This window comes from Coenobita brevimanus, chromosome 24 (genome assembly GCF_032717465.1).
Source record: "Coenobita brevimanus isolate Jiangsu-jjx chromosome 24, ASM3271746v2, whole genome shotgun sequence".
NCBI lineage: Eukaryota > Metazoa > Arthropoda > Malacostraca > Decapoda > Coenobitidae > Coenobita > Coenobita brevimanus.
In genome coordinates this window covers 18213563-18240968 of record NC_136977.1, presented here as the reverse complement: position 1 = coordinate 18240968, position 27406 = coordinate 18213563, and the positions used below count along the sequence as shown (strand labels likewise).

Sequence of the window (27406 nt, the reverse complement as noted above, 5' to 3'; positions counted from 1 at the left end):
ATCCCGCAAAGGGTGGCCGCAGACAAAACGCCTCCAAGTTGCTGTGTCACCCACCATTTGACTACCCTCCCCCCAACTCACCCCCCCTTCCCTCATATACCTCTCAACTCCATCTCTCCACCTCATCCTCGGTCTACCTCTCCCTCTCCCTCCCTCCACCTCACCTACATACACCCTCTTAGTCAGTCTTTCATTCTCCATTCTCTTCACATGTCCAAACCACCTCAGTGTACTTCTCCTAATCTTCTCAACCACGTCCACATCCACCCCACAGCGTTCCTTCACTTCTTCATTCGTCAACCTGTCCCTCCACGTCACTCCACATGCTCCTCTCAAGTAACTCATTTCCACTGCCCTCATTCTTGACTTGTTCCCCTCTTGCAAGGTCCATGCCTCGCTTCCATACGTCAGGGTAGGGATCACAATACTATCCTGCAGTGACTTCTTAACTTCCATACTCACCTCCCTATTTCTCATCACTGCTTTCAGTGTACGAACAACCTTCCTTCCCTGCTGTACCCTTTCACGCACTTCATCCCCCAAAGTTCCATCCTTACTCATCACACTACCCAAGTACTTGAATGCACTCACATTCTCCATATCCCCACCATCCAACCTCACTGCACACACTGACTTCATTCCTCTCAAACACCATAACTTTACTTTTGTTTACATTAACTTTCAGATTCCTCCTCCTACACACTGTCCCAAATTCATTCACCAAACCTTGCAACTCCCATTCATCTTCACTCAACAGTACTGTATCATCAGCAAACAGCAACACCGGAAGCTTCCAAATCTCACCCTCATTCATTAGAGCCACCCTCACATCCACTGCCCTACCCTGCACCTCCTTTACAACCCCATCCATATATATATTAAACAGCCATGGAGACATCACACAACCCTGTTTCAGTCCCACATTGAGATCAAAGAACTCACTCAGCTCACCATCCACTCGCATCGTAGCCCTAGCTCCCTCATACATACTCTTCACAGCACTCAACAATTTCCCCTCCACTCCATATATTCTTAATACCTTCCACATACCTTGCCTATCTATTCTGTCATAAGCTTTCTCCAAGTCCATGAAGGCAGCATACACTTTCCTTCCCTTCTCTAGATACTTCTCCACTAAACATCTTAGAACAAATATCTGATCTACACACCCTTTTCCCTTCCTAAATCCCCCTTGTTCTTCTCCAACTAGCTCCTCTGTCATATGCCTAACCCTATCAATGAGTATTCTACCATATATTTTACCAGTTTGTACATAAAAAAAAAAAAATAAATAAATAAAAAAGCTTTGCGAGCATAGTCTTTAGGCAAAGGGGGAGAAAACACTTTTTTTTTTCGCTTGCGGTAAATGTAAGTACCGACAGGAAGAGTAATCTACCTTTGTCGTCCTATTACTCGAAAACTATTGAGCGTATTGACTTCCTGTAAGAACCTTGATAAAGAGCAGTAAATTCTATGTATGTTCATTTGCAGAATATAAGCCTTTGGGAGCATTTTCTGTTGGAAAGGTTGGGGGAAGAGACTTTGTTTTTTTCCTCACTAGCGGTGAAGTCGGAAGTGCTCGAAGAAGTACAGCATCTCACTTTGTCAGCCAATTACTCGAAAAGTATTGGATGTATCAATTTCCTGTAAGAACCATGATAAAGAGCAGTAAATTTTACTGAAGTACAAGACATAATAATTTAATATCTATGATAAGAATTCGTTGTTACGTAGGTGGGAATATTGCGTATGCTATGTGCACATCACGAAAGTGATGTACAGACGTGAGTTCCCAGTCGTTTTTGTCAATTTACTCGAAAACTATGAGGCATATCGAAACCATTTGTAACTCCCTAGAAAGCTGGTGAAATTCTGCATAATATTATACAATAAAAACATAATGCGCGAGAAAATTTCTGAATTGGAGCTCCTTGAAATTTTTTCAAAAATGACTTTCAGTTTTTGGCTATTTTCTTGAAAACTACAAATCATATCACAACCGGATTTGTCTCTTTAGAAAGCTGATGAAATTCTCTATCAAAACTTCTAATAACATTTTCCTGTATGATGGAAAACATTCGAATGGTGATGTTGGGAAGTGAACGTGACGTAACAAAATGTTTATTCACGGCCGCCTAATGTTGTTTTATTTGTGATATAGGTTTCATGACAGTATATTGACGTTTGGGTGGTGAAAATAAGGAGAGAATACGTGTTATTTGCCATGCGTGGGCAGCCGGGCTGGACGGCTTCGCAGAAAAAATCGGCACCGGAAAACTTACTGAAACTTATTGTGCGCAAGAGGTTTAAAGTGTTGTTTTGATGAGGCTAGAGCGCCACCATTTGCATCCTTGACCCACGTGAGAGTGCTTCCTTGACCTTGTGAAAAGCAGACATGATATGCAATAGTGCAGCGTATGTTTCTGTTTCTAATTAATTCCTAATGGCAAAATTTCTGCCTAAATACAAATACAATAAGAGCGTAAGTTCCTAACTTTTATAATGTAAATCTGAATTGTCACAGAAGGAGCCATCATACCTCGAGGGTTTACTGTATATAGCTAGTTCAGCACAAATAATGGCCATTTTCTCTTCTTCAGGTCATCTTTTACTACTACCCATGTTTATGCTTTGATTGGCAGCTGTAATTTTTCAGTTCTACTCAGCCAGACTGTTTGTGGACAGAAACCAAGTGTCCCTAGATGTGTTTTGAATTCCAAACTCCAGCCTCAACCCATTGAAAATTGCAAGTTTGTTGTAGAAATTTGCGACTTGGTAGATATTTGATTTCCGTCGAAAATCAAGTCATCCAAATTTAATCACGCAGAATTTTAGAATCTAGTGTAAATTACTTGAATAGACATGAGTAACTTATTAAACAGTCTTTGTGCTGTTTGAGAAACAAAGTGTAAAGTAAAAGGACACTCCTTTACAGCCCTAGGCAGTCAATGCTTTTATGCAAAGTATTTCCTTAGCACATAGCAGTGGAGATAACATTGCACCTAGGTATTTAGGTTCACCAAACTTAATGGTCCTGAGAAGGCCATGAAACATAGTTTAAACTCAGCCTTGTATTTTATTGGAAGCCAATGCAATTAATTTAAGAATGGAGTCGAAGGAGTCCTTGGAGAAAGACAGTTCTTGCGCGTATTGAAATCTGCCTCAATTTGTGAGGATATAGGAGTGGCAGTCTGTGGAGAAAACCTAAAAATAAGTTGAGCAGCCTTGTTCAGTACTGACTGAGTCCATTTTTCAGTAAGTAATTTTGATTAAAAGTGTAGAAAAAAACGTGCTTAGATGGTACGATCATATACCATGTGATGGGTTAGTACTGGTAAAAAAAAACAAAAAATACTGCCAGCACTACAAATAAACATCTCTGTGGTAGGAAAGGCGTATATGGAAACTACATGCTATAAAGTTGTATGCTCTAAAACTTTCCTTGTGAAATTAAAATTAATTTTGGGCAATGCAGCAACCCCTTGATTATCCAGATGTTCTGTATCCGAACGTTAGGCCATGGCTCAGTTATGTCAGTATTCAAATTTCTTTGTCCCTATCTGAACATAAAATTTCCAACATGGCCAGTTGAGCAGCATATCAGATTTTTAACAAATCAGTTAGGCAGCCGGCTGACTTCTCTGGCCATGCGCAAGTAATAGACCGCAACCCACCAGCTGAGCAAAAATGGCCATCTGCCTTCTTACCAAATGGTCAAAGTCCCCCAGCCACCTGGATCACTCAGATGCTCCAAGATGTGTGCAGGTAACAGATTGCAACTCACCAGCTGAGCAAAAATGGCTCTTCCTCCACACCGATTGGTCAGATTCCTTCGGCTTCCCGGATCACTCAGATGCTCCGGTCATGCACGGATGTCTCCCTCCCTAATAAAAGGTCAAATTACCTGGCTGACTGGATCACTCAGACACTCCCGTATGCGTGCAGGTAATAGACTGCAACCCACCAGCTGAGTAAAAGTGGCTTTTTGCTTCCTCACCAAATGGTCAAAGTCCCCCGGCCTCCCAGATCACTCGGACGCACCTGAGCACGTGCGGCCGTCTGCCACCCTACTGAATGGTCAACGCTGCCTGGCCAGCTGGATCACTTGGGCGCTCCCTGATGCCATGATGTATGGTGTATCCAGTGTTGTTGCCACATGGCTGCATTTTCCTGGCCAAGTGAAAGTGACCCCTTGTGCTCATAGGTCAATTTGTCATTTCTTACTTGTATGCTCATAGCCAAGCATAGGTAGAGGTTGGCAACACAGTGTTTAGATGGCTGCACCGCACCTCAGTTCCTACTAGTCTCTTGAGTGTGGATGTGCTTGGCCGAGTTGTAACCATGGCAGCTTCCATTGTTGCATTTGTGGTGGTTTCCCACCTACTTCAGGCCTTGATTTTCTTCTGTGGCATTCTCTTGTGTGTGATGATGGCTCAACCACCACCTGAGAAACGAATGAGGAAGGTTTTGACTCTGGAGAAGAAGTGTGAGATATTGAGCAAGGTAGAGCTGGACTATTTCATGCTTTCTGCGGGAATATGATCTGGCCTGTTCACCTTTGATATCAAGAAATCACGGCCCAAGCCGACTCAGTACAGACATGACTACGACGATGTCACTCGGAAGGGCGACGGGAAGGTTATGCCTCTGCCCCGCCATGTCGCCATTGACCATTTGACTTTGGTTTGGCTGCACCAACAACCTGGTGCTGACATTCTCGTGTGTGGGACCGAATTGAAGGTGGCAGCTGAGAAGTTTGCATGCCTACACAATGTGCACGACTTCAAGGCTCTTGAAGGATGGCTCTTCCGGTTCAAACTTCAACAAGACCTAACTAACTGTAAGGCACATGGCTAGGCTTTGGACATGGCAGCGGAGAATGTTGAGCCCTTTCTCCAGAAAGTGCAGTGCTTGATTGGGGACAAGGGGCCTCACTCTCGGTCAGGTGTACAGTGCTTTCGAAACTGACCTCTTCTATTGCTCCTTACCCACCAACACCCTGACAGATGAGAGGGAGAAGACTGTGCCTGGTCGGAAGTTGTCCAAACAGCATGTCTAGGTTTTGTGCTGTGCATATGTTAATGGGATACACCGCCACAAGCCTGTTATTGATGTACATGCGAAACAGCCACGTTGTCTCTATTGATTGATGAGTAGCCAATCCTGTTGTGTGGTGCCATTCTGTGAAGGCCTGGTTTACCGCAAAGATCTCCAGAGATTAGTTCCACAGACACTTTGCCAGGTAGGTTGTCCGTTATCAAATAGAGGAACTTGGTATCCCTTATCCCCAGGTGAAGGCATTGCTGATCCTCGACAGTGCCCCTGCTTAGCTGTCCTAGAGAATTGGTTGCTGATAATGGTCGTATCAGGTGCATGTTTCTGCCACCTAATGCAGCTTCTCTTATTCAACCAACAGATCAAGGTATTATCATGGCAACGAAGAGACTGTACCATCAGAGGTTCCTCAATGAGGTGGTGGTGGTGCTTGAAGACAAGCAGGGCGTCAACACACATGGGGAGCAGACTAAATCTTTGCAGTTACAACATCAGCTCTTTGGTGCACAACTGGGCAAATACTTGGAAGGAAGTCTCCATCAAAACCCTCGAAAGTGGTTGGTCTCATCTCCTTCAGAGATATGAGGCCCCACAAAACTTTAAGGGATTTGATACAGACGATTTCCACCTTCGTCTATGCACGGCCTTGACTCTGAGCACCCCGCCACTCAGTCACTCCCTTGTCTTGGTGCACTATGTGCCGGCATAGAGCAGGTGCTTGAATATGCCGAGCACCTGAACAGGACAGGGAGTTGGTGCCACTGAAGCTGGTGATGGATCTTCAAACAGTCAGGGACACTGTCATCCTCTCTCAGAGTCATCGCACCTGTTGTCAGTCCAAGATTGACTTCTTTTTCAAGCCTGCCACCCCCAGGCATACCAACTTGTTCTCCCCATCACCACTTCATCGCGTCTTTACTCTGAGACCCACAACCGAGCACATTGACAGTCACTGAGTCGCTGTTAGATGTGAGCTTGTGGCTAGAGTCTTCAGAGGTGGGCAGGCCTCCATCACCTTGCCACACGTCCCTACTCATCACCCAGCTCCAGCAGATGGAGGAGGAGGAGGAGGTGTTTGACATTTAACCCATAGACATACCAATGACGACCTGGGTCATCATGCATTTGTCAACCTCTGATGTCAGTATGACGACTTTGCCCGTCATCCGATGTAATCTCTAAAGAAATATTTAGGGAGTCATCATTTTTGTTGGATGACGGGCAAAAGTGGGCAGAGCTAAGCCTGCCACAGGTGGTGCGTGCGTGCTCACTTGGTTTGGTCGGATCAGTGTGGCGTGAGGTTCCTTACAGGTAGGGTGTACAATTCTTGACCTCCCACCGAACACTTATGCTCCTTTTTCTTGCATATATATATATATATATATATGTGGCGTTATTATTTATGAAAATACAACAAATAATGCATTATTGGAAAGGAAATTTATTCTGCTATGTATTGAAGCAAAAAATATTATTACTTCTTGAATAGTTTTTTTTTTTTTTTTTTTTTTTTTTTTTTTTTTTTTTAAGGACAGTGTAAAACTCTAGCATATCAGCTAACTTCTGCTTCCTTTTATTGCATTTTATTTTGTGTATATTGTCTTTTGGGGCAGTGTACGACAGAGCAAAACTCTTCATCTTCAAAATGAGACCATGAGACCAAAGTGGCTTTTCTATGATGAATAATAACTTTCCTTCGAGCGTTAGAAGTAAAATACCTCTCCACAACTGTTCTGAAAGCTCTCGAGCGAGAGTTACGCACACAGCCAGAATTTACCATCCTCCCTTTACGGGATAGGGTTAATAAGTGATTTTTGTGTTAGCCACTAGACCACACAGGATTACTGCACATCAGCTAGAGCAGGGGTCGGCAACCTTTTGAACATGGTTTGCCAATTTATAATTAATGCCAATTTTTTCGCCACTTTGCGTGTCAGGTAAGATTTTTTAACACTGTAGCGACAGTGTTAATTGATTTAGTAAGAAAGGATGTGCCCACCTCTGTCTGTCTCTCTCTCTCTCTCTCTCTCTCTTTCTCTTTCTCTTTGCATTTTCAATATTTTCTTTGTTACACTGGATCACGTTGAGTGCCATAGTATAGCACTTCACGTGCCAAGTCTGGCACGCGTTCCTAGGGTTGCCGACCCCTGAGCTAGAGGCTAGCGGGTTGTGATGCCTGTCTGCCGTTCACTGGTAAGTTCTGTACTTTTTTACAATTCTGTTTGCAACCATCATCTTCCTCATTTATATTATTTTTGGATTTTTGTTGTTTATCAGTGTTTTCTAAGTGTCCAGCATTACATTGGAAATTCCCATGTGTGTTTTGATGTACAAATAACTGAAAGACCGAAGAGCACTGCCACAATTAGGAGGGGTGCTTTACATATACTTAGGGTATTGTTCTTTATCCAGACTTCATCCGTATCCGAACATACCGATGGCTCCATCAGGTCAGATAATCGAGGGATCAGTGTATTTGAAAGCCCTTGCTGATATCCTACGAATGGGGTGGTATCGGTATGCAGATTTATATTTTTTTTATTTTTTTTTATTTTGCATTAAGTACAACAGCATATGAAAGAATTGTTATGCAAAATTTTGTAGATATTCTAGCAAAGCACATAATTTCAAGCACTACATTCCGGTAATTTATAATCTTTGATAAAGTCTTAAAGAGAGAGAGAAAGAAAAAAAAGGAAACTAGTCTCATTTCATGTTACAAGCATTAGAAAACTTTTCTTTCTACACGAATGAGGAGAAAAAAAAAAACAATGGATGCAAGTGATTTTTACACATAGAAAACAAACTGTACTGGTATGTTTTCTAGTACCATAAATCGCATAACTTATATTTGTAAATATAGTAAGAAATACACTAGATAGAAACATTACAGCTTCATTGTTTTAAATCAGCCTTTTCCTTAAAAATTAAAAACTTTCACTAACTATAATCAGCACATGATTCCCCCCCCCCCCACTGAATTATCAGTAACCCAGTCATTCTTAAATAACACTTTCCCACTCTTACCAAAAGAATACGCCCTCAATTTTCTCACAATACATTTTTTGTCAGTGCGTTAGTGGTCTTGACTCCTTAAATGTAAGAGACCATTGTCTTTATTTGTCTCTTCAATTCAATAGTATTTCACCATGTACTTGTCATCTTCATAGGTCCACTTCATGATCCACCCTATGTAGTGTTCAGGTGTCTGGCACTTGCTGTAATTGAATACTATCAACATACAGTCCCCTTAATTTAGCTCCATATCTTTGTGGCCATGTGGAGAGGATGGAGGGTGAAAGACTTACGAAGAGAGTGTATGTGAGTGAGGTGGAGGGGGGAAGAGGGAGGGGGAGGCCGAGGATGAGATGGAGGGATGGGATGAAGAGGTATATGAGAGAGGGAGGTGTGAGTTGGGAGCAGGGCAGTGAAATGGCGGGGGACAGGACGACGTGGAGGCGATTTGTTTGTGGCCACCCCAAATGGGATTGAGGCGTCTGGCAATAGATAGATAGATAGATAGATCTATCTTTGTGGCCACCATACAGTTTTCACTCTCATTTGATCCTGTTACTCTGTGTTACTGGTTTCACCTCCATCATCTTGGCTTTAGACCTGAAAAACTGCTACTGGCACAAGCAATGCCTCATCTGACTTCTCTTCTAATGCAGCGATTGTCTTGTTGAGTCATCTTCAATATAACTGTCCTCTCCATACGTATACAAGTTTACAAATTAGTAATACTCATTCATCAGCACTTAATTTAGCTCCTACTGGAAGAAATTTATTAAACTGATGCAATTATTGCCCCACCAGTTATGCTGGTATTAGCCAACCTTGGAGAAAGGCCAATAAATCTATATGTTTCCAGTTATCAGGTAACTGTTTAATGGAGAAAGTTACAGTATAGAATCCGTAGTATGCATAGGGTATGTGGGTTTAATTCAAGTAGGCTGTCCAGATGCTGCACAAAAACTTATTTCTCAGTATCATTTTCAGTCTTTGGAATGCCTCGTATTTCTTCATCATTCAACAATATGCAAAATAATAAACTCAAAAATGATTTTAAATGAAGCCAGGCTTCATAAGGATTACTATCAATATGGTATTCGGAGAAAGCATTTGGAAAGTGTGTGTATGTGTGTGTGTGTGTGTGTGTGTGTGTGTGTGTGTGTGTGTGTGTTCTTACCTAATTGTATCTTTACAGGAATGAGTCAAGCTCGTACTGTCCCGTGTCTTAAACCATATTTATTGTACATATCCTTAAATTTGTGAATTGTTTTGACACACACTATTTCATTCGGTAGTGCATTCCATTGATCAATTGCTCTGTTTGGGAAACTGAATTTCCTTATGTCTTTATCACCTCTCTTCTTATGCAGTTTTTTGCAGTGTCCTCTTGCTGATGCTTCTCCATATGTTAAGTAATCATTTATGTCTATTTTCTCCTTTCCTGATATGCACTTATATAGCATTATCATGTCACCTCTTTTCCTTCTCTCCTGTAGTGTTGGTAGATTCAGTTTATTTAGTCTTTCTTCGTAGGTTAGGTCCCTTAAGCTTGGTATCCATCTTGTAGCGGCCCTTTGAACTTTTTCAATCTTGTCTATATGCTTTTTGAGATGAGGACTCCAGACTACTGATGCATATTCCAGGGTTGGTCTAATGAATGATGTTATTATCCTTCTTAGCATGTCTTCATTTATGTATGTGAATGCTATTCTCATATTTGCAAGCAGTGTATACATGTTCCGTACCTTCTCGCTGATGTGGTCAGCCGGAGATAGTCTGTTATTGATAATCACACCTAGGTCTTTCTCTCGTTCTGATGTGTATAGAGTTTTATTTCCTAACTTATAATCCCAATCAGGTCTTTTTCCACTTTTATCAAACTTGATTACATGACACTTGTCCACATTGAATTCCATTTGCCATGTACTACTCCATTCATGAAGTTTATTTAATTCTTCTTATAGCTCTTTACAAGAGTCTCTGTTAGTAATTCTCCTTTGTATTTTTGCATCATCTGCAAACATATTCAGATAGCTCTCATTTCCAGTGTTACTTTTTATATCATTTATATACACTAAAAACATGATTGGTGCCAGCACTGAACCCTGTGTTACTCCACTAGTCACTTCTTTCCATGATGAGTAGTTTCCTCTTAGTACTGTCCACATTTCTCTTTTTATGAGAAAGTCTTGCATCCAACAAAACAGTTTGCCTCGAATTCCTCGTTGATGGTACAGTTTCCATAAAAGACTTTGGTGTGGTACTGTGTCAAAAGCCTTCTTGAAATCTAAATAGATACTGTCCACCCATCCTTCTCTTTCCTGTACTGTGTTTGTTACTCTGTCATAGTAGCTCAACAGATTAGTAACACATGATTTTCCTTTTCTGAAACCAAAGTGTCTTTCTGTTATCATACTGTGTTCTTCTAGATGATTTACCCAAGCTTTTCTTATAAGTTTTTCTAATACCTTGCTTACAACACTGGTCAGTGATACTGGTCGGTAGTTGAGTGGATTTTGTCTATTTCCTTTCTTGAATAAGGGGACAATATTTGCATTTTTCCAAATATCAGGTAGTTTACCTTGACTCAAGGATTTCTTGAAAATTAAAAATAATGGTTTACTTAACTCCTTTGCACATTCTCTTAATACCCAACATGAAATTTCATCAGGACCACTTGCTTTTCCTCTGTCTAATCTACTTAACTCCTCCGGTATTACTTTTTCTGCTATTTGTATATCTGGTAGTATGTGTGGACATGCGTGTTCCACATAGTCCCTCTCAAAACTTTTTTCTTCTGTAAAAACTAATTGGAAATTCTTATTTAGTGCTTCACAAATATCTTTCTCTTGTGTATAAGTGATTCCCTCGTCCGTAATGGATTGTATTATATCTTTTACTTTGGTTTTGCTTCTGATGTAGCTGTAAAACAGCTTTGGTTGATCACTACTTTTATTTATTATATCCTTCTGAAACTGTTTTTGGGCTTCCCTCCTTATTCTTGTATAGTCGTTTCTTGCCTGTTTGTAATTATTATACGCCCTTTCACTATTGTGTCTTCTGTATCTATTCCACAACAAATCTCTTCTTTCTTTTGATTTTTTACATTCTGTATTGAACCATTTCTGTATTTTCTTATCTGCTTCTTTGTGCCGTGGGATGTACTTCTGGACTCATTCATTCATTCATTGCCAGACGCCATCTATCCCAAACGGGGCGGCCAAGGGCCTAGAGTTAATTGTTTTACAGGGAGGGGCACCAATCCTCCACCAACCCCACTTGACACGTAGGAATGCCAACAGCATCTGGTGTTCCCAGGCGGTCACCCATCCAAGTACTAACCAGACCCAACGTTACTTAACTTCGCTGATCGGACGGGAAGCGGTGTACTCAACGTGGTACTCCTATTTCATAAAATTCACAAAATTTTTTATATACAGCATTTAAATCTTGTCCTCTAAGCTCATTTTCCCAATCAGCTTCTAAGAAATACTTCTTTAGGTCTTGATAATTTCCCTTTTTATAGTTTAGGCTCTTTTTGTAACTCATTGCTGTTTACTATGTCATATGCTATCCTGAAGTTATAATTTAGTACTGCATGATCGCTTTTGCCGAGTGAAGGGTGATATATTAAACTGTCAATATCATTTTCTTGCCTAGTAAATATTAGATCTAGCACTGAAGGTACATCAAGTCCTCTTTTTCTGGTGGTTTCCCTCACATGTTGCGTTAAGAAAAACTCTTGTACGAGATCCAGGAGCTTTTGGTCCCAACAGCTTTCTTGGCTATTTATATCTAGAGTATTCCAATTTATATTTGTATTGAAGTCCCCAGTTAGTATAATTCTTTCCAATTTCTCTTCCATTTTATGTAGCAATGATCTTATACTCTGAATTGTACTCTCTGCCAGGTCCTCATATTCGTCTCTTTTCCATGTGTTTGATCTGGGTGTCATGTACAAATTGGCTACAATTACTTTACCTTCAGATGTGTCGATCTCTACTGCAATCAGTTCTACTTGTGATGGTATATCTAGTTTTATTTCCTTGACTTTTAGATTTTTCTTAGTTAATATTATAATTCCTCCTCCTTTTTTTAAATTTCTGTCTCTTCTCCATATATTGTATTCCTCTAAGTTTAGTATGTCATTGGATATCCTTGGTGTTAATTTTGTTTCAGTTAGGCATATTATTTGTGGTTCATTTTCTCTGACATAATCATTCATCTCTAGTAATTTAGATACCATTCCATCCACATTTGAGTACATCAACTTTATCATCTTGTTTATTTACTTGTCATGACATGGTTCTATTACCTTCCTCCTTTTTCTTCCATCCTGTTTGTGTACCACTTTCGTATCTGCAATCCTATTGCTTTGTAAAAAAATTTCTTCTTCTCCTCTTCTGATCTTCCCTCATTTTTTGTTTTTGCTTCCTCCCTTTTCTCTTTCAGTAATTCCAGTTCCTCTTGTGTTAGGCATCTTTTTATCCATACATTTTTGAACTCCTCTTTTTCCTTAAGATTCTTTGCATTTTTTAGTATCTCTTCCACAGTGTTTACACTCTGGAAAGTCACCTTTAGAGGTCTTGTCTTGCTTTTCTCATATTTCCCTAACCTTTTGTGTTCCTCTATGTCTTTACTACAGATTTCCTCTGATACTTCTTTCAGTAAGCTCATTACATTTGCCATCTCCTTTTTGTCTCTTGTGATCTTGTTTTTAACTTCTTCCTCTTCTATACCAGTGATTACTATTGATTTGTTTATCTCTACTGAATCTCTGACTAACTTTGAATTGTTTTGGATTATTCTTTTCACTTCCTTTTTAATGCTTTTTTCCTCCATCCTTGTTTCTAAGTCTTTCTTTACTTTCACCATTTCAGCATACGTGGTTTCTACATCATTTTTGTAGCTTTGCACAGCTTCATTCACCTGTGTTATCTTCTCCTCAATATCACTGCTCTGGTCCATAAGACTGCTTGCTTGCCTAATTGTCTCTGTGTCATTTTTGAACTCTTCCATAACACTCTCGTGATTGACTACTGTACTTGCCATTTCACTCACTTTCTTCCTAAGCGTACTCAATTCCACTGTTAGTTCACTGATGGTTGTGTCTTTCTTATTGGCCTCCCTTCCTAGTTTTTCTATCTCTTCCTTTTGCAAGTTCATTTGCCTCTTTATTTCATCAATTTCACTTTTGAAAGCCATTTCTAGTTTGTGTACACGTTCAACCAGTCTATTGTGAGTCTCCACTTCAACCAGTTCTTGGTAGAAATCATCATTTTGCTTTTTACTTTTATCCCTTTTCTTTTCCAAATTTGTTTTACTGAAGTATGTATCCATTTTGTAATACTAAATGAACAGAGTATGTACTTACAGAGTATGTACACTTCTCCCGTGTTGCTGTAGTCTAAACAAACCCAGCTGACTCAGTGCATTTTTTTTCCTCGTGGTTCTTTGTTGTTTGAACCAGTCTTGTTTAAACTTATTTTTTTTTTTCCTTTTAATAATGAAAATCATTTAGTCTAACCTGGTACAGAGCTTGACTCATTCAAAGATACTAATTTAGGCAATGCCACTGGCCGTGTTGTTTTGGTACAGAGTGCCGATGTCGGACGTCTACATCTGATGACTCCGTGTGTGTGTGTGTGTGTGTGTGTGTGTGTGTGTGTGTGTGTGTGTGTGTGTGAGTGTTTCTCTCCTTTCTTTCTTGATTAAAAAAAAGTGCCAATATTACTCCACCAGTATGATAACACCCCACCTGCTGCTTAGATAGGCAAGTGGAAAGTGTGTATGGGAGTGAGATTGAAGGTGGGAGGAGGTGAGGCAACAAGAATAAGATGAATATATGTGAAAAATAAGTATCTGAAAGGTAGAAGTTAAAGAAGCTAATGATCATCAGGAATTAAATGTGTGTGTGTGTGTGTGTGTGTGTGTGTGTGTGTGTGTGTGTGTGCATTTACCTAGTTGTTTTTACCATATTTAACTAGTTGTGATATACAGGAAATGAGCTACGCTCGTGGGGTCCCGTCTCTGTTTCTTAGTAAGTCAAATTTTGCGTTGAACTCATTTAAGTTTTTAGACTGGACGTTCTCTTTGTCCAGGCCACTCAACAGGTCTATTCATCTATAAGGAAAACTATATTTCTTGATATCCTTGAAGCAGCTTGGCTTTTTCAGTTTCATTCTGTGTCCTCTTGTTACTCTCCTATCCCATACAAACAGATCTTCTCTGTCAGTTTTATCTACTCCCATCATGGCCCAGAACACTGCAATCATGTCGCCCCTCTCTCTCCTTTCCTGTAAGGAAGGCAGTTCGAGCTTTTCCAGCCTCTTTCTGTACGACATCAGCCAGGCTAGGGACCTCTTGGTTGCTGTTCTTTGTATTCTCTCGGTCTTGTTCATAGTTTTCTTTTTGTGTGGGGACCACACTACTGCTGCATATTCTAACCTGGGGTGGATCATGGCCACCATCAATTTTTTCATCATCTCCTCATCCATGTAATGAAATGCTGCTCTATGTTAGTCAAGAGTTTATATGTCTCTCTAACTGTCTTGTTAAAGTGTTTTTCAGGTGACAAACTATCCTGGACCAGCACTCCCAAATCTTTCTCTTCTCTCGCTTTTGTGATTGGTTCATTACCCATCATATAATTCAGTAATGGCCTCTTGGTATTTTTATCCATTTCCAATATTTTACATTTTTTTTGCATTGAATTTCATTTCCTACATCCGGCTCCAATCATGTATCCTATCCAGGTCCTCCTGTAGCATTTTACAATCTTCCTCAACTTCTACTTGCCTCAAAGTCTTTGCATCATCAGCAAACAGACTTGCATAACTGTTCGTTCCATCTACCATATTGTTTACATAAATTAGGAACATTACTGGCTCTGACACCGAGCCCTGTGGGACTCCACTTGTTACCTCCCTCCATCCAGACATTCTGTCCTTCATTACTGTCCTCATTTGTCTCTCTCTCAAAAAGTCTTTCATCCACTCCTGGAGGTTTCCCTTCAGTCCTCCTGTTTGCCCCAGTTTCCACATTAGTCTCTTGTTAAAGTCTCTCCAAATCTAAATACACACAATTTACCCAGCCGTCTCCCTCCTGTAGCACGTCAATCACTCTTGAGTAAAAGCTCAACAAGTTGGAAACACATGACCTTCCACTTGTGAATCCAAACTGGCTTTCAACCAAAATGTTCATCGTCTTCAGATATTTCATCCATCTGTCCTTCAGGATTCTCTCGCATAATTTTGCGACCATGCTGGTCAGGGACACCGGTCTATAATTCAGGGGTTCCTCCTTGTTTCCTCCCATATAAATTGGTACCATATTTGCCCTCTTCCATTCCCGAGGCACTTTCCCCTCTTATAGCCCTTACACCGCGGGCATGTTTCCCAATGTTTTGCGTGTCCCGCGGGGTTATTCGGGCTCCGACAGACTCTCAAAAAATATTTGCCAAAAATCAGTTATTAGTCCTAGAATATTAAAATTACATATGCATATGGCACATACCTTCAGCTTTCTCCTGGGATGTTTGTTGAACCTTCGTCGATTACCATAGGACTTGTGGAGACCTCTGAAGTTGGGTAATGAGGTCTCCACTTTACACTTCCCGACAACCCGTAATATGATTACCACAGCCAGATATTAACACTATAAACACTGCTTTATGATTATCAAGTGGTTTGGGATCCATACTCCAAAAAAAACCCACTGTGAAAGCAATGAAAATTATGAGCACTTATGACCTTCCCACTTGCGCTAGTTCGCTTTTGGTATTCTGTCATTTATTATACATAAAACCCCTCACACTTTATATTTCTATTACTATATAACACTTATATATATCTGGAGTCTTTATCCATAAGTTTTCTTCAGTAGTATTAGTTTATCGTCACTGAAGTCATTCAATTTTTCATTCAGTAAAATACGTAGAGAGCCACAGATTCACTTTCACTGTTATAACATCAAGTATTTGTACTCATATTCTTATATTACTAATTACTTACATTTCTATTTACATTTTCTATTGTATTTTCAATATTTACACTTCTATTTTACTTACACTATGTTATTCACTGTCACTTTCAGTAACATAAAACTACATTACATTGTTCAGTCATATGTACTGTACATCCATTGCTTTCACTTTCTACTTACACATTATTTACACATTATTTTCACATTATTTTCCTTTTCCACTTGCACTTTTAGAAATGTTTCTGGCTTTGGTAATCAAAGAAGCAGGTAACACAGAGGGGAACCTGGCACTCAGCGCACTGCCAAGAGGTGCGTTTGTGCTCAGGTGTGCGTCGGGTGGTATGTGCACACACCTGGCACCTGCGGATCGCAGCCTTCCTCTTGCCTGTGGCAGGCATTTGCACCAGTCTGTGCCGATCCATGTACGCCCTCCGCTCAAGTCTGTCGGGAAGTGTTACTGGATGGCGCCTTGGAGTTGCTGCTGTCACCCTACCATATCTTTCAAGCAGCTGCTGAACACAAGTCTTGGTGAACAACCTCAGGGAGAAGGACTTGGGTGGCTTGACCTTCATCTTGTACAGGATGAAGGCGTTCAGCATTGTCATGTCTATGAGATGCAGAAAAACTTTCCTGTACCACCTAGTATTCTTCCTGATGCAGTCGATCTCTCCAATCATCATGTCGGACTTGTCCACCAGCCGCATGTTGATATTGTAGTCTAAGACAGCATCAGGTTTCCTCACAGGTTCGCCTGTCCTACGGTCGACCTTCCCACTGTCTGTCATTTCCCCCTTATGTACGGTGGTGAGCATGTGCACGACCCTCTTGTCATGCCACTGTATTGCCAGCATCTCAGACTTGCGTAGGTGCACGTCTCCTCACTGCAAGGTTCCTGCCTCTGGGAATGTAGGGAAGTGGGCACGATTACTCTTCACAGTGCCGCAGGAGCCGATGCCGTGCTCTGAAAGGTATTTGGCAAGTTTCGGTGCTGTATAACAGTTGTCTGTATACAGCACATATATTCCCACCAAAATACCTTTCAAGGAGCACTTTCACTACACAGCCTGAGAAGCCAAGGGGGTGTGTTTTATCAAGATCGACAGTGCTGGCTGAATAAATGACGAAGTCAAGGATGTACCCCGTCTTACAGTCGCACAGTACAAAGAACTTGATTCCAAAGCGATGGCGTTTGCTTGGAATGTACTGCACAAACCTAAGACGTCCTCTGAACAAAACCAAGGATTCGTCAGTGACAACCTTCTGAAAGGGGTGGAAGAATGTCATAAACTTATCCTTCATTCTGCTGAGAATCTCCCGGATCTTCCAGAGTGGGTCGGTTTGGGAAGGTACATCGTTGTCGGCAACGTGCAGGTTTCCCATGATGTTCCGGAAGCGATTTCTGGCCATGTACTTATTGAAGGTGGGTGAGGGTAGTAAGGGGTCCATGGAGCAGTATTCTTCCAACTCATGCTTCTTTGAGTGTGGCATGAGAAGCATGAGGGCGAAGAACACACACAGCTCCTGCACTCCCAGCATGGACCACTGTTGCATCTTGGCTGCACCTGTACCACTTGCAGCACGTTGTGATTCATACCTGTTGGTCTCATCACATATGTGCTGCGTGACTTCGTCATCGAGGAAGGCCAAAAGGAAGTCCACACACTCAGCATCCTCGTCAAGAGTGAAGGCAGGCTGTGCTCCTGAGGAACGCTTGTCAAAATGGAGATGTTCAGGGACAAAATCGGACCCTTCCGTCCACGCGAAGGCGTCCAGGATTCCCTGTCATGGCGGTGTAGGGTGGGTGAGGGTGGAGGGTGGCTGTGAGGCAGATTTATCAGGTTCAAGGTCACTCGCACTGACCCTGGGTTGCCGTACAGCACTAGCAGCCCTTACTCTACTAGCAACTCTACTTTTACGGGTCAGGGATTTACCTCTTCCTCTATGGCCTGCCTTCACTGTTGATGCTGGTGGTGACTCCGACGATGAAGACTCCGGAGAAAATTCAGCAGAAGAAGAGGAAGAAATGAGTAAAGTGGGGCTTGGGGAACGGGGAGGTGAATCAACTCGGGACTCATGGCGGGCTGGGTCACGCAGGGCCATTGTTCTGGGGCTAACCTGCTGCCTTTTCATTCCCTTCCCAAATTCCTTCCCTTGCTGCACTAACGGCTCCTTTCCCTTGGAGCTAGGGATAACTTGGGACACTGAAGCACTCATACTAGTAGTTTCTGGCACGATTTCCTCACCCGGCTCATCCCACGAATCCCCCGAAGGGTCAAAGTCACTATCCATCATCACCATTGATAATTCAGCTAGTTCACGTTCCACTGCAGAGTCACTTAGTCCTTTCCTGCTTCCCCCACAAGTTTTTCTGGGTGTAGGGGTCACGGGGCCCTTTGCAATGGGCGCAGAAGCGGCAGAAATGGCGGAGCGCGAGTGCAACATGCTTTGACCACAGAGGAGGACAAGGAACTAAATGGCGCGGGTTATCTGAGAAGGCAGGAGTTGACAGTGACAATGGGGCTGACAGCTGCTAACTTACATGCTAATAAATAATTGGTAGAAAATCTCGGCAATACATAAAGAAATAGGTAGTTCCAGGTGAATGTAAATGTCACTTAGGCTTCTCCCTTCCTTTCTGATATATATTTTTATTACAGAAATAGATTACAAGGCATAATTCAAAGGGGAAATTACCGTGGTAATGTAGCGAATGAATGCATGTGAGGTGTTGTCTGGTGATAATTAGCCAATTCCTGGTGTATACCACTATCACGTACCTTATTTTTTTTTTATATACATTATTTTGTATAAGTATAGGGCATAGGGCTTATTTCAATGGATGAAATCTGTGGAAAAATCTGGGAGAGATTTGCTTAGCGCAGCGCGGCCGGGGAGGTGAGAGGACAGGGTAATGGAGGGGAGGTAGGGAGGGGAGTCAGGAACGGGGGAAAATGGCTAAAATGTCAACAATGGATGGGAGTACAGATGAGATTTGGAGTGCTGACTAGTGTTGGACATTGGCCATACTGATAGATGATACAAGCCACCACTTGAAAGGCCGGGATAATTCAAAATAACACAGAATCACAAAAGTGACGCCCTGCGTTATGATCTGTTGCGCCCAAGCGTCACAAAAGTGACGCCCCGCGATTAAGGGGCTAGAGAACACACATTTAAACTGTGAATCTTATCTGCCAGTTGTTCTCTGCATTCTTTCAGAACCCAATTAGAGATTCCATCCAGTCCTGGGGCTTTCCTTGCATCTTGAGTTCCTAGTAATTCATACACTTCCTGCACTTCCACTTTTATATCTTTTATCACTGCATTTCTAGTCACTCCCTCCCCCTCCACAAAATCTCTTTCTTTAGTGAAAACCGATTGGAAACATTTGTTCATTATTTCATCTTGCATTGCCGCATCTTTGTAGGCCTTTCCTTCTACTTTCAGTTTGATGATTCCTTCCTTTTGCTTCAATTTGCCATTGACAAATCTATAAAACAATTTGGGTTCTTCCTTACATTTGTCAGTTATACCATTTTCAAAGTTCCTTTCTTCCTCTCTACATATTCTTGTATATTCAATTCTAGTTCTTTTATATTCTTCCTTTGTTCTATTATTACCTCAATTTCTCCAGTTGTTCCATCCCATCTCTCTCTCTCTCTCTCTCTCTCTCTCTTTTTTTTTTTTTTTTTTTTTTTCCCATCATACACCTTCTGTTAAACCAATCCTTTTTCCTGTTTTCTCTCCTACTTACTCATGGAACATATTTTTCTACTGAATTACAGAGGTCTAGAAAGATATCTCACTTCCTTTGTATCTCTCTTGTTTCTCAGAATTTTCTCCAATCCACATTTTTGAAAAATTTTCTCAGTCCTGTAAAATTTGCTTTCCCAAAGTTGTATCTTCCCTGCCTGTAAAGCTTGTCTCTTGGCACCACATTCCCTTTTATCATCTGGAACTCAGTGACCACATGATCCCTTTATGCAATAGGACACATTTTTCAAAGATTCATTTACATCAGGTTCTTTGGTTAACAGTAAATCAAGTCTTGCTGGTGTGTTATCACCTTGGACTCGTGTCTCTTCTTTGACTCACTGGGTCATTACATTATTCATTGCTGTACTTAACAATATAGTGCCCCACGAATCTTCACTGCCTCCTGAGTCCTATTCCTCCCAGTTCAACTCATTACAATTAAAATCATCCATTAGAATTGTATTGTTGCTTTTCTCAAATCACTTTCTGTAGATAACTAACCATGTCTGACAACATCTGGTATTTGTCATTCCATGCTCTTGTCTTAGGGGGAACATATACTGTAGTACTGCCACATCTCTCTTGTCATTCTCTCCAGATTCTGATTTCATATTTATCACTTCAGCCCTGCCTTCTCCCATTTCCACTGTATATATATCCTCATTTATGTTGTTTTTCACTGCTACCATCACTACTCCTCCCATTTGTTCTTTTCTGTCTCTTCTCCACAATTTGTATTTACCATCTCCCATATGAATATCAATATCCTCTTTTAACTTGGTCTATAAAAAGCACATAACTTCTGGTTCATGTACTCTCAAGAAATCGTTGATATCTAACCATGCCGATATTAAACCATCAACCCTAGTATATGCCACTTTCAAACTTCTTTCGTTGTTTTTTATTCCCGCTTCTCTTCCTCTCTCCGTCGGTACCACTTCCTCAATTTCTGATCCATAACTCTCCAATAGAACACTGTCTTCTCTTCCTCTGTTCTCTCCATTTTTTTGCCTTTCCTTCCGTAACTGACTCATTTATTTTACCTCTTTCTCCCTCATCTGCATCTCTCCCTATCCAGACATTCTTGAATCCCTCTTTGTCTGATAATTTCCATGTTCTGTTGATGATTTCATTTACCTTAACCTGAGACTTCAACTTTACCTAAGTGGCCTCGCCCCTCTTTCCTCGTACTTTCCTGACCTAAACACTTCTTCAGTGTCTTCTTGAGCTTCGTTGTTACCCTCCATAACTACTGATATTATCTCTTTAACCTTACTCAGTTCTCATTCCCTTTCTGATCTTACTGTCTTACCTTTTTCTTTTACTCCTGAAATTATCACACATTTTTTATCTGCTACATCCCTGACTAAAGTTTCTCTGCTTTTCAGTACCCTAACTACTTCCTTCTCCATCTTTTCCTTGCTTTGTTGTTCTATAATCTCTTTCAAATTTACATTTCCTTCCTCTTGAATTTTCTTCCACTCCTTGTATTGCTCCTTGATTTCCTGAGTGTGCTCATCTTGCATCCTTGATTTTGATTCATACTCATCTCGTTTACTTTTCATCCTGTTCCTTCTTCTGAGCACTTATTTTCCCTCTTGAGCTGTTTTATCTCATTTGAGGCAGATTCGTTACTCAGTTTTAATTCTGTAACTTCTCTTTCTTATTCAGTACTGCATGTGCATACCTTTTCCAAGTTATCCTGTAGTACTTTGATTTCTTTCTCCTTTCTGAGGTCCGTTCCTGCAACTCACTAATTACTGCCCATACCTTTTTTAACTCCTGGATATTCCTCTCCGACATTTTCTCCACTCCTTCTACTCTTGTTTGGTTCGGATTAGTACTTCCTTTACCCATTTCTTCATTGGAGAAGCCTGCAAATTCCTCCCCACCAGATGTAAGCAATGATCAATCCCTCTCCACCATGATGCAACCATATGGAATTTCCACTGTGTCTTGTACTCTGTATGACCGAAATCTGATTTTTTTTTTTTTTTTTTTTTTTTTTTTTTTTTATACTAATGCCCGACGTGACCACCACTCACGCACATTCACATAATCACAGTAGGCTGGTCTCCTTTTCGACACTGATTGGGTGATTATTTCCCCACGATCCACAAGGAGCTCCGTTTTCCTCTGAACTGCGAGTGTGTGTGTGTGTGTGTGTGTGTGTGTGTGTGTGTGTGTGTGTGTGTGTGTGTGTGTGTAATTCACCGGGTCAGTCAGGATCACTTGATGGTCGTGATCGTCAGCTTTTACCCTCCCGGAAGGGAGCTGAGAGCTCATATAGTCCGATCTAAGGGCAAGGCTGTGACCTTCACACACGCACACACCCGTCCCCTTGCTCCAGGGGGACAGTAACCACCCACTTTGTCAGTGAAACTTTTCGCAACCTGAGCGAGGCGCGAACTCCCGTCCACCAGTTGGCAGGCGAGAGCGTTACCACTGCACCAGCGAGCGGTGTGTGTGTGTGTGTGTGTGTGTGTGTGTGTGTGTGCATGCTCAGGTGCTTGTATACATGCTGAACTTGTGGGATACATGTTGAAAGTTAAAATAAAGAATGATTTTGTATTACAAAATGATTTGTGTGGAGAGTGCAGGGATTTAAAGCCAAGGAAAGACCAATATGTTATTTTGCTCTTTATAGAAATTATATGGGAGGCATTGTTATTGGTAAGTTTGTTTTATTTTTGCAGTTCTTACAGTGTGTAAACCCAAGCTGTCCTGCATCTGGATGTGAAGCCAGGAGAGGTCTTAGATTTTGAAATTGCTGGCAGTTATAACATTAGGGATATATAGTATTTTAGCAGTGGCGGGGTTGCTCAGTAGATTGGTGGCAGTTTATGAGTGTTGCTTTGTTTTGAGATTTAGAGATTGTATATGTGGGGGTGTCATGTTTCTTTTTATTTGATCAGTGTTGTTTTGTGTGGCTTTTGTGGAGAGAATGTTTTTACCTGCGGCGAAAACCTTCAGCTTTGTGAGTGGCCAGTGTTCTTCCTCTCCTTCTGCTTCTGGTGGATTTGTTAAAAGGTGTCCCTTGGAGAAATGAAAGTGATACCATAGAAGATAATTTGATGTGGAGAATCCAAATCTGCCATCAGCTAACACCTGTGGTTGCACCCTGTAATGACGACTTTGGTAAAAATGCTTAATTCAAGCCTATTGGGACAAAAAAATGGTCCCATACACGGTTATTTGACATAGAGAATCCAAATTTGCTGTCAGCTGACACCTGTGGTGACAACATCTAGCAGCAGCTTTTGTAAAGTTCTTCATTTTAGTCCAGTCAGACATAAAAGTGGTCCCATATAAGGTTACCTTCAGAATCTGGGTTGGGGATCTCTCAGTTAAGGCTAGTTACATTATACAGCAAACTGTTTGAAACAAGAGCCACGCCACGGGTCGCAGAGCTCTTCTACTCGTTATAAATGAAATTTCAAAGAACACCGCACCCCTCCCCAGATGTTTTGTAATTGTTGAATTGTGGAGTACTAGATTTGTTCACGTAAGTGTTTTTAGTGCTGTGGCAATGTTGCATGTTTATTTTTTATTTAAATTGTAGGGTATGTTTGTTCTGTTTATACTTAATATGAAAATTCTTCGTGTTTCTGAGATGTTTGTTTGGTATGTTGTTGGTGTTGTGCAGTGGCACAGCAGCATTTCCAATCTGAGATACAGTAAAATTTGTGTGTGATGGTAGACTAATAGCCTAGGTTCAACCACTTTTTACTGTTTTTGCCATTGACTGACTGTTGTCTGTATGATTTTTTGGGTGCCTAGGTTTATATGTACTTATTGCTTAGGATTAGCCAACTGAGAGTTGTTGCAACCCCAGGATCATCTGAATGTGAACCCAGTGGACTGAAATTGTCCGTCTCATGCAGTCCACCATTCTCCTTTTAGGGGATAGGAAGGTAGTTGTGGAACATTATATAACCAGACGGTCACTGTCCTGTTTTGTCAGTACCACTGCATCAAGGCATCCCTCTCCAGCACCTTTAGGAAAAATAGGAGGTCTTTAACTTGCCATGTGCCAGCTATTTTTAGCCCTATGGGTCACCCCAGTGCTGGCTTTTTTTTTCTCTCTTTGTGTGTGTGTGTGTGTGTGTGTGTGTGTGTGTGTGTGTGTGTGTGTGTGTGCTAAAATGATAGATTTTGATGTGGAAACAACAAATTTCATCATTAAAATGCTCACGGAGGCTCGGAATTGAGTTTTATTGAGTCCTGCTTACTCATGTACAAATATAGCCACTCTCTCACGCTCACCATGCACGTGAGAGAAAACCATTTTCTATGTAAGGTATACTCAGGTATTTATGCTGGGAAGGTATAGCAATGTTCAGTACACTTTTCTAATTACTTATTACTTCAGCATCTATCACAATTTGCGTGTCTTTCTCACTGTGAATGCATTATCTTACACTTACTTGAAGAGAGGTACAACCTGCCTTCATTATGTACAGTCCTGGCACTTACAAGAAGGTATTTACAACTTGACTTCAGTATATAGTCCTTCCACTTACAAGAAAATATTTACCACTTACACTTAAATGAAAATATTTACAAAATGCCTTCAATATGTGCAGCACTGGGTGAGGCACACAGGCAGAGTGAGGCAGAGCGAGTGAGAGGGGGGGAGTGAGTGAGTGTATGGCCTTGACAGCCTGGGGGATGGTAGAGGAACAGTTACCTTACATGCCTGCCAATTTTTACCCACGAATCTTGAAAAATGCAGTCACAGTGGGATGACTGCCTAAAAAGTCACCCCTTTGGCTCCTAGTCTGTCATTTTGTCTATGTATTATGAGATGCTAAACACAAGTACACTGTAAGTATAGCCCACACAATAGCCCGTGACCTTAAAATCTATGTGGGAAAGACTTAGTTGACTTAAACAGATGGGATTCTGAGGCAGGGTGAGGCAGCTACTGTTCCCCAGCCCCAACACCCTCCACACTGCCCGACTCCATCATGCCACCACCACCACCAACACGCTCTGCATCAGTCACGAACCTTCAAAGTCCATGGCAGACACAACAGATGCATCATCATCGACATCCCTGGTTGATGTTGAGGACACTGGATCTTCTTATTGTGGTGGCATAAAGAAAGTGGTGATCAGAGTTTGATGCCTTCATTTCACATGCTCGTCATGCCTGTCTTGGTAGTAATGGAGGCTGTTTTGTTTTCTTTGGCATCCAGAACCTCTTGAGCCTTTACTTAACAATGTTCTTTCATTGTCACTTAATCTTTAAACTCGTCAAAGGTTGCCAGGAGTTTGCTTACATTTCGGATTGGTAGATCTTCACTATCCATGACCATGGCTTGTGACGTCATGACCTGCTTCACTTGCGTGCTGTACAAGGGTAAGGTGTGTTCATTGGTGTGACACCAGATTCAGCTCACTTTGCTGCTCCTAGTTCGTGTTCTCAAAACCTACTCGTGCGCTACTGATTATCTCCCACCCCCTTGTGCTCTAGGCAAAATGCCTAGAGCAGAAGGGGGGTGATGTATTGCTGCTCTCAGGTTTCTGCCCTTTCATCTCATCCATCCCATCCATCCTCTTCTGTCTTTCTTTCCTTCAGTCTTTCCTCGTACTTCTGCCTACGGGTGACTTTACACTCCCTTTTCTGTCTCTCTTTCTTTCATTCTTTCCTTTTCCATCAGCCTGTGGGTGACTACACTGAGTGACAAGCCAAATAGTTTCCTGTACACCAGGAAACCATTTACTATGCTTGGTGGTAAACATATAACCAAATTTTGGCGCCTGGTGGTTTAATGGGTAATTAAGGCGCTCCAATCGGATTGAACCTGTGAAGGTTTATATCCAAGGGATGGTTGGGGTTTATTGCTCACATAATGCCATTCAGGGATGAGTGAGATTGGTCACTGTCATCTTATATGTCAGGACCAACTCGCCTAGCCCCGGGTTTCTGCACTCCTCATGGGGCAACATAGGATTGGATGATGGACTGATGGATGGATTATTATTATTATTATTATTATTATTATTATTTGAAGGTGGGAGGAGGTGAGGTAGGCCAAGGAGAAGGTGGAGGGATATGGTGGCTGTGTGTGTGAGGAAGAGAGGTATGGAAGTTGGTGAGACTAGGGGACTGACAAGAGATTGAGCTGGCTGGATGAATGTTGTGAGAAGTAGTGCATGATCAGGGATTTGGCACCCCTTTTTAACATGACAACATTTGGATTGACTCTGTTGGATATGTTTATGTGAAGCTACAGAATGTGGAGAAAGATTTTGGTGTATCAGATAGAGCCAGGATTCTGAGGGCTTGAATAATGAGTGAAGGGAAGCATGGCCCATTGGATTGGGCAAGCTTGGGCTGTCTGGATGTTGCCACTCCTCACCCTGCCCTAGGGTGGGAAAGGAGGTCCTGATGATGGTGATGATTATTATTACTATTATTATTGCTGTATTATTATTTTGCTAGTGGCATATATTCTGTACTTTGATTCCTAGTCTCAGGCCCCTGTGCCCTTAATGGAGTAAGAAAGAATTGGCTGTTACTGGCCAGAGGTATATATTCTGTACTGTTATTGCCTAGTCTCGGGCCCTTGTGCCCTGAATGGAGCAAGAATGAATTGGCTGTTATTGTCATATTCCCTCCTCAGCCTTCCTGTTTTTGGAATCTAGCAACAACACTTACTAATGGAAAGGGTTATGATAATAATGTGGCTATCCACATTTTCAGAATCGTATGGAAGAATCCAAGGCTTTATTCAAGACTATCATCACGTACCCCTGGTTCCAGCACTCCTCTGTCATCCTTTTCCTAAACAAGAAGGATCTGCTAGAAGAGAAGATTATGTATTCACATCTGGTGGACTATTTCCCAGAATATGATGGTAAGGTACCTTTGTTTGTATGTGCTAAGTTATGATTAGCATTTTTTTTTTTTAGGTGTATTTTATACTCATTATAATGAGGTCATGAACAGCATCAACAGTTTATTAAATGGATGGCCATGCTGTACGTATATAGTATTGTATGCATTGCCTTAAACTATGCTGATAAGAAATGACCTTTCATATTAATCATTATGTTGTGGTCTTCAGGGGAGAAGTGTGATCATGTTGGGGCACGTGAATTCATTCTGAAGATGTACCTTGCCCAAAATCCTGATCCCGATCGCATGTGTTATTCTCACTTTACATGTGCCACAGGTCGGTTCAGATGAGATTGTATGGTAAATTGAAAAGTATGAAGTACTCTACATTGCTGTACATGCCCGACTTTAGATGTTACTGTACTTTTAGTACTAATTGGAATATTTCATTTTAAATGCTGTAGTGTATCATACTTCCTGAGTATATGACTAGAAATACATTGAAGAATTGAAAATTCTATTTTTCATTGTGTATGTAGATGCTTATTAGCTTGAAGAGTCTAAACTTATTAAACCAGCAGTTAACTGTAACAAAGTGTACTATATCCAGCTGCAGAGAATTTCTTACATCATGCAGAGCACTTCTGTATTAGAAGTCGCTGGATTAACCCTTTGATTAGTGGTTACCCTTGCTTGAATGAATTTATCTGGCATAAACCAGACTGAACTCCTAAGTGAGCTACAGCAAGTGGA

At 41.3% G+C, this 27406-nt stretch overlaps 1 protein-coding gene and 1 pseudogene across 3 annotated transcripts in view; one reads left to right on the top strand and one right to left on the bottom strand.

The window, feature by feature from the left end:
* Window positions 1-27406, top strand: part of Galphaq (G protein alpha q subunit) — a 191281-nt gene that overhangs the window by 112995 nt on the left and 50880 nt on the right. For 2 of the 3 annotated variants that reach the window (XM_080267635.1, XM_080267634.1), the window contains exon 6: window positions 26519-26672. In XM_080267635.1, the coding sequence (XP_080123761.1) occupies window positions 26519-26672 (154 nt within the window). Of the gene's footprint in view, window positions 1-26518; window positions 26673-26882; window positions 26991-27406 lie in introns of all 3 variants that reach the window. The other variant, XM_080267636.1, reaches the window with a different exon arrangement.
* LOC145393582 (5S ribosomal RNA) lies at window positions 11361-11479 on the bottom strand (annotated as a pseudogene).